General features: G+C 40.7%; 2 protein-coding genes across 3 annotated transcripts; one reads left to right on the forward strand and one right to left on the reverse strand.

Annotated features, from left to right (window-relative positions):
• Positions 1 to 285: 285 nt before the first annotated feature.
• On the reverse strand, positions 286 to 4,411 carry LOC110704778. Of its 2 annotated transcripts, none has more exons than XM_021882588.1 (2): positions 3,979 to 4,411; positions 286 to 2,709 (listed from the first exon to the last, which is right to left on the reverse strand). In XM_021882588.1, the coding sequence occupies exon 2, from the start codon at positions 2,606 to 2,608 to the stop codon at positions 293 to 295; it is 2,316 nt and encodes a 771-aa protein (XP_021738280.1). In that variant the 5' UTR covers positions 2,609 to 2,709; positions 3,979 to 4,411; the 3' UTR covers positions 286 to 292. The 2 variants fall into 2 exon arrangements, with proteins under 2 accessions (XP_021738280.1, XP_021738281.1); XM_021882589.1 differs by having other exon boundaries at positions 286 to 2,792.
• A 1,243-nt stretch (positions 4,412 to 5,654) lies between these two features.
• LOC110704723 (protein FAR1-RELATED SEQUENCE 5-like) lies at positions 5,655 to 7,413 on the forward strand. Its single transcript, XM_021882531.1, has 4 exons — positions 5,655 to 6,332; positions 6,512 to 6,710; positions 6,807 to 7,098; positions 7,251 to 7,413. The coding sequence occupies exons 1-4, from the start codon at positions 5,655 to 5,657 to the stop codon at positions 7,411 to 7,413; spliced, it is 1,332 nt and encodes a 443-aa protein (XP_021738223.1).
• Positions 7,414 to 7,772: the final 359 nt, after the last annotated feature.

Here is a 7,772-nt window from a genome sequence, read left to right on the forward strand (position 1 = left end):
TCACGGGTTTAGCTCCCTCTTCTAATAAGATTCTATGCTGACACATAGAGGGGCTAATTCCTTTTATATCAGCAACTGTCCACCCTAGAGCTGTTTTATGTTCCTTCAGAACTTGCACCAGCTTTTGCTCTTGATTCGGAGTTAGATTACTCGCGATTATGACTAGCAAAGTGTCATTTTCTCCCAAAAATGCATACTTGAGATGGTCTTAGTTCCACTTCAGGGGCCTGTACAATAGAAGGTAACAATCTGTTAGAAGTGACAGGTAACTGCATAAACCGTTTGTCATACCTTAATTGCTTATCAGGAAGTATTTCCAGAGAGGAAAAAGCTTCCTTAACTCCCCCTTAAGCTCAAAATGTTCCTGCAAGTCAGTATACTTTTCTTTTTCCATAGGCGCAGTCAAAACAACATCTAACCCATCATGACCAGAGAGAAAGAATACCTGCTCAGTTAGTGCATCAATGACATCTATACTAGAAACAGATTCACAATCAGAGGGATATCTCATGGCATCAAATAAATTAAACCAGATAACCTCCCCATCGAATTCCATGGTCAACACCCCATTGTGAACATCAATTTTAGTTCTAGATGTTTTCAGAAAAGGTCTTCCTAATAAGATAGGTGCTGCACTAGGGGATTCATCATTTGGCATATCTAAAACATAAAAATCAGCAGGAAATACCAGTTCATTCACTTGCACTAAAACATCCTCAACTACTCCTACAGGGTATGTATTAGAACGGTCAGCAAGCTGAATAATCACTCGAGTGTCTTTCAAAGGTCCTAAGTTCAGAGCTTTATAGATATATAAAGGCATGACATTAATAGAAGCTCCTAAATCTAGCATGCATTTATCGTATCTCGTGTTACCTATTTTACATGGTATAGTAAAAATACCTGGATCCTTGCACTTTGGAGGAACTTTCCTCTGTAAAACAGCAGACACATTCTCACTTACACTGACTTTTTCATCTCCACTCAATCTCCTCTTGTTAGTGAATAACTCCTTCAAAAACTTTGCATACCGCGGCACTTGTCTTATAGCTTCCAGTAAAGGTATGTTTACCTCAACCTTGCGAAAAATGTCCAGGGTCTCTTTCTCCTTTTCTTGCTCTCTCTTCTTATTCTTAGATGATAACCTGCTGGGAAATGGAATAGAAGAAGTAAACTGATCAGTATTGGGAGAAACAACATCTCTTACCTTAGTGGGCTGCTTATCTTGCTCTGGAACAATAGTCCTTTGTTCCTCTTGGTGTGCTGCCAGCTCTTCAGTCTTTTTCGTTGGAACCTCTAATTGCTTGCCACTTCTCAGGGAGATTGCACTCACGTTCTCCTTTGGATTTCTCTCTGGTTGACTCGGAAGCTTATTAGAGTTCTGAGCTTGGAGCTTTCCCACTGTGTTAGCTAACTGAGAAACTTGGTTCTCCAAGTTCTTTAGACCACTTCTTGTCTCTTGCTGGAAATGCAAAGTGTTGTCAGCCATTGCCTTCACAATATCTTCCAGAGACATGCTACCAGATTGTGGCTGGGAAACTTGTTGATTTTGAGGTCGCGGCTGATATTGTGGTTGCTGATGAAACCCAGGTGGAGGATTAGAAGCTTGCTGTTGCTGGAAAGCTGGTGGTCTGAGGTTAGAGTTGCCTGCCTGCTGCTGAGCATTACCATATCTCAGGTTTGGATGATCTCTCCACCCCGAATTATAAGTCTGAGAGAATGGATCATAACGTCTTTGCTGCCCCTGACCACCACCAATCGAATTCACTTCTTCTTCTTGCAGAGTAGGACACATATCAGTTGGGTGTCCTACCATTGAACAAAGGCCACATACTTTTTCTTGCCCTTTTTCGATCATTACTCGCTCCACTAAGGAAGTGAGTTTAGCTACTTGTTGCTCGAGGTTAGAACTCACCACTTCATTAACTTGACGTATAGAGGTGGACGTGATATTTCGACCTCCTCGATACTGAGAGTTTGCAGCCATGTTTGCAATCAGTTTCTTTGCCTCTGCGGGTGTTTTGTCAACCAGTGCTCCACCACTTGCTGCATCAACTAGATTCCTGTCTGTCTCCCTGAGTCCTTCGTAAAAGTACTGTATTAATAATTGCTCACTGATCTGATGGTTTGGGCAACTATCACATAGTTTCTTGAAACGTTCCCAGTACTCATGAAGTGTCTCTGCATCGTCCTGTCGAATTCCACATATTTCTTTCCTGATATTGGCTATCAAAGATGCTAGAAAATATCTTTCTGCGAATACTTTTAGCATTTGATCCCATGTTGTGATGGTTCCAGCAGGTACTTCAAATAACCACTCCTTGGCACCATCAGACAAGGCAAAAGGAAATGCCTTCAACTTGAGCTGGTCGAGGGTGACACCAGCCGGTTTCATCCCCGCACATGCTATGTGAAATTTCTTCAAAAATCTGCTAGCCTCATTCATGTGAACTGAACCCAAGGAGTTAGTATTACGGAAACCTGAAAATGTGGGAAGAGCTCTAATCAACCCCGGCTTGATCTCAATTTCTGCCTCATCGTCTACTATGCACAATAAATTTGGATCAAACGTTGGAGCTGCAAGCTGCTTTAGTGTTTGATCACCCATCTCAAAAATATATTCACCCTCCTCGTCCGAAGATGAACTTTCACTGTGAGGTAACGGAATATGACGAGCTTGCTCCAGTATATGAGCACGAGTCCTTTTAGCTACAGGAAGAGTAGAAAAAGGATTAATTATAAGTCCCTGGTTCCTTGCCGCAAAATTTCTCAATCTTTGATGTTGAAAATTTCTGTCACACATACAAGAACAAGGAACTAGGTGACAAGTTAGTAAGAACAGTTAGAAAAACACAAGAAATAATAAAATAAAACGCCAATTCCCCGGCAACGGCGCCAAAATTTGATACGACTGTCGCGTGTCTACCAAATATAAACCTAACTAAAACCTCCTAAAATGTAGTAGGGTAAGTTAGGGTCGATCCCACAGAGAATTGGATTATCAAATTATTACTTGTGTAAGTTAGAAACCCCTGTTTTGAAGAAACAATGATATGATCTAATAAATAAACTACTAACTAGATAACAAATAAAGCACGGAGAAGTAAACTAATAAAAATTAAAATACGATAAAATCAAAAATAATGAAATAGGGAATCGGGAGATGTATTATAGCATTGGAGTATCAATTATTGCTCATCGAATTATACGAATTACATTTATATCTTAATGTTAACCAAGGAACACAAACAAGCATTCAAAACTTCCCTTAATTGCATATATACCAAACGAGCTCTCGGAATATTGTCTAACTAACTAATAATCTAGAACAAGCTCTCTAGACTCGATTAATTAGCTGCATTAATAACAAGGAAGTAGTTAACTTAAGCCACAAGTCTCACAAGCTCGGACTTGTGCAACTCAAAGGGTTGATAATCTTAGGTGTGAGACAAGTTTTAGTCACCAATCACACACCTGATCACTACTAATGGTATTAGCTAGAACAATTACGGATCACAAGCTAAAATTCTAGTCGTCAAACTAACAAATTATACTAAAGATGGCCGGTCTCAAACATAATCAACTAGTTCGTAATTCAAGCGGATTATCAAACCAATTAAGAATATAAACATAATACCCAAGGACTACAACATATCAATTCTCACAATCCAATAATCCAATGCATAATTGATCTCCCTACCCCTCTAATAATTTAGCCTAACATAACAAATATTGAGGTTATCATACTAGAACATATAGAATTCATAGTCAAACTAGTTAACAAAGCAAAATAGAAATAGATACTAGAAAATATATTAAGCAATCAAAGTATAATTCCCAGGAGTAACTGACGCATTCAAGAACAAATTAAGGAAGCACTAACTTTATTATTTCCATTTTCTAAACAAAACTTCTACTGCTAATCCAAAGTAAAAACAAGTAGCTGACAATTGAATGTAAACAAAATATATAAAATACCAAAAGCTTCCAGTAGATGATCAGAGTAACCATGCACAGAACCAAGCCACCTCTGTTCACTCGTCTACCACCTCTGTTCACTCTTCGATCTCGCAACTCTCCGCCGAAATTCAGATTATATTCCCTCCATTTTGCTCCCCAAAATTACGGATCTGATAACACTCAAAAACTTCCCTAACCGAAATATAAGGAACTAGCCTTTGATTCATCTCCGTTGCTCCGAGTATTTCGCTCCAATAATTATCCAATTTCATCTTTATCATCTTGTTTGACGGTTTGTTCTCTGTGGAAGTCGGCGAAAAACTCTATGCTTTAGAGCAAGGAGAAATGTTCTTGAGCTGCCTCTTTTCTTCACTCAGCTAAGTAGGAAGATATTTTCATTCAAGGCCCAAATGTAAAAGCCTACACAATAAAACAATATTGGGCTTGAAATATTTGAAAGTCAACTGGCTTGTAAATTTTGCTTCTCTTAATCAAAGTGGCGTAGAATGCAATTTGATACCGATATTTTCTTTCCTGCAAACAAATAAATAAAATAGTAGTAACTCATGTATAGGATAGAAAATTACTTATTATACTCTTAAATTATCAAATGCCAATATAAAATCAAGAGTTTAATATATAAAAATAATATACTTTTATGGTCCTATCACCCTTGTTGGTGCCAGTTGACTTGTTTATCATGTCCTTGATCTCCCCTTTGAAACTTGTCATGAATTTAATGAGTTCGTCTCTAGTTATGGGGGCAGCACCTTCTGCCGCATGGGTCGTCCACCCGGCTTGACGGTTGGGCTGCTAGGACCAGCTTTGTCTTCGCCCCGTTCCCTTGTTTCCTTGGAATGGGGTCTCGTTCTGAATGACCAGTCTGGGCCACGTAGGTGTCGACCTCAAAGTCGTCACTAATATCTTGGTCCGTGTGGACCTCAATTTCGGCCATAGACCGTTTGCCTTCAGCAGGCGGTACAGACTCTGATGCCATCTCAGAATTACTCTCCCCACAGATGGCGCTAAATATTTCGGCGTTTTTAGAGTCCCTTGGGAGAGTTACAATTCCAAGAATGCGTGTCGACCGTCTGTACCTACAAAACCACAAAAACTCCGGTTGGGTGGAGTTCCGCCTCCGAAGATCAAGTTAGAACGTTTCCGGATGTATTAAAGTACGGAATGTAAAGGTTTTTCTCTCGGATTCCGTGAGAATTCGACAATTAATATTGCTCGGGTTTGGTGTGTATCCTTATAAATATGTAATAAATGAGGATTTTCCTCTATTTACAGTGAGAGGTGATCAGTTCCCCTTTCATATGCTAGAGTGCCACGTTTTTCCAGAGGATTGGTTCCCTCATAACCCCTCTGATGCTGACACGTGTCAGCACGTGATTGGGCCACGTGGACAGGGTACTTTTACCCTAAACAGCAGTGGTCGGCCGTATTGATATGTGAGTTGTGATCATGGAAAAAAGAGCATGATAAGAGACATGATGAATACGATACACAAAGACACGGAAAGCAAGACAAATAGTTGTCCCTTCAAACTCAAGGTAGAGTATGTCAGAGTAGTAAGTGATTGGAAGCTCGGTTTCTTGAACGACACACACAATCATTCTTTGGCTGTGTATCCCGAGGGACATCGACAAATCAGCAGTCTTAGTCTTGCAGCTAAGCAAGTAATACGTGACATGACTCAGGCACAGGTGCCACCTCGGCATATCATGAGAACTCTTGTAGAAAAGTTTCCCGGAGACTATCCAAACATCAGGCATGTCTACAACTGCAGAAGTAATATTAGAATGGAGCAATTCAAGGGAAGAGAGGTGGTTCACCAGGTGCTTCATTTGGCCAGACAGAGCAAATACCTCACTTGGGTTATGACTGACACCAACAATGTGTTGCAACATGCTTTCATGGCACACCAGATCATGACAAATTTGCTATGCCCATACCCGTACGTGATAGGTATGGATTCCACTTACAAGACGAACCAATACGACATGCCATTCTTTGAGATTATTGGGGTTACACCGACAAATCATAACTTTCTTGTTGCATACGCATTCATGAGGTTGGAGTCCGAAGAAAGTTATCGGTGGGTGCTTCAGTGCTTGAGGTTATTGATCGGTCATCATAGAGAGCCGTTAGTACTACTAACATATAGGGAGCTTGGCCTTTGTGCAGCGTTGAAGAGCGTGTTTCCAAACACAAGACACATGTTGTGTGTGTGGCATATTAACAAAGATGTTGAGGCGAAGGTTACTTCCATGTTTGAAAAAAAGAAGGAGATTGGTGCCAAGTTGAAAAATGGGAGGTTTAAGCATGTGATTAATGCTACATCTGAAGAGGCGTATAAAAGAGAGCTTGTATAGCTGAAAACCAAGTGGGGTCGATGGCCGAAAGTGATTGACTATGTTATGGACACTTGGCTCATACACAACGAGAAGTTTGTGATGTTTTGGACGAACCAGGTACTGCACTTCGGCAATGTTAACAACTGCAGGGTTGAGATCCAGCATTGGGCATTGAAATGTTGGATTGACAGTTCTACGGTTCTTTAGACATAGTTTGGGCTCAGGTGCACTGCTCAATTGAGAACCAGATCATAGCCATTCGTAATGGGTTGGAGGCATGTAGAACAACTCATGGTCAAAAGTACAAGCAAGAGCCTTTGCATCAGCTGAACGGAAAGGTATCCCACTATTGTCTGTCCATTCTTCTTGGTGAGACGAACAGGATGCGAGGTTTGAGTACGGATGTCCATTGACATTGAGGGTATGCTCTACGTACTACCCACGGGTTACCTTGTGCGTGCAAAATATAGGACTCGATTACTGCAGGGAAGGGGTTGTATACGAAGAACATTCATCCATATTGGAGGACCCTAATCATTGGAGCGGGTGTCGACATTCCTGATATAGTTGATGAAAATGATGAGGATCGAGCTCATTGTCGCACCCTTGTTGATCAGGTTATTTCCAGCGACCATGTGATGCTTAGGCACGTGTCTCAAGTGGTTGAGGGTGAGATGGATCCTAACTATGATGACCTTCTGGAGCCTCGAGTCAACCCCCGAGTAACCTCCCGAGAGAAAGAACAGACGAGATCCTTCGTTTTTCGAGCATGTTCAACGTAATGGGCGAGATAATCGATCCAGAAGTAGACCACCCCCATCTAATACAGGTGATTATAGATATAATTAAATAATGTTTTACACATCGTATATTTTAATTTATTTTGTGTAATAACTTAATTATGTGTCAATTATGTTTTTATTTTGTAAGTACCGGGTTTGACAAACGACGATGCAGATACATCTACGCGATTCCCAACATCATTTGGCCTTACGTTGTAGGTGTTAAGGACGTAATTGGAGATGGGAACTGCGGATTTCGTTGCGTAGCAGATTTATATTATGGAGATCAGGAGGAGTGGCGATTGGTTTGACATCATATCGCAAATGAGGTTGGTTCTCGATCAACCTTGGCTGCATAGCATGATTTACTACGACATATGGGGTCAACAGGTTGGTTTAGGACTGCAGAGGTTGGTTCATAGACCGGATCATATGGGATGGTGATGCGTGTGGACAGGAGCATTGGATGGTAGCACAACAGGATTTTTTTTTTATTGCCACAATTTGGAATGTGGTACTGATTTTATATGGAGTAGGAAATAGATCATCTAGCTACTATCCATCTACCATTGTTTTACCATTGAACAATTGTGGACGCTTAGACGGGCCTAGTGCAGAGTTCGTGATTGGAACTATTAGTGGATCACTTTCATTCGTTTGCATATGGATC

The sequence above is a fragment of the Chenopodium quinoa genome, unplaced genomic scaffold (assembly GCF_001683475.1).
Source record: "Chenopodium quinoa cultivar QQ74 unplaced genomic scaffold, ASM168347v1, whole genome shotgun sequence".
NCBI lineage: Eukaryota > Viridiplantae > Streptophyta > Magnoliopsida > Caryophyllales > Amaranthaceae > Chenopodium > Chenopodium quinoa.

Excerpts from the sequence above, each read along its gene's own strand:
- LOC110704778 (XM_021882588.1), bottom strand. The coding sequence starts at position 2,608 with ATGGGTGATCAAACACTAAAGCAGCTTGCAGCTCCAACGTTTGATCCA.
- LOC110704723 (XM_021882531.1), top strand. The coding sequence starts at position 5,655 with ATGACTCAGGCACAGGTGCCACCTCGGCATATCATGAGAACTCTTGTA. Across the intron at positions 6,333-6,511 it reads AGGCGTATAAAAGAGAGCTT|TTCTACGGTTCTTTAGACAT; the intron begins GTATAGCTGAAA and ends TTGGATTGACAG. Across the intron at positions 6,711-6,806 it reads TGAGACGAACAGGATGCGAG|GGAAGGGGTTGTATACGAAG; the intron begins GTTTGAGTACGG and ends CGATTACTGCAG.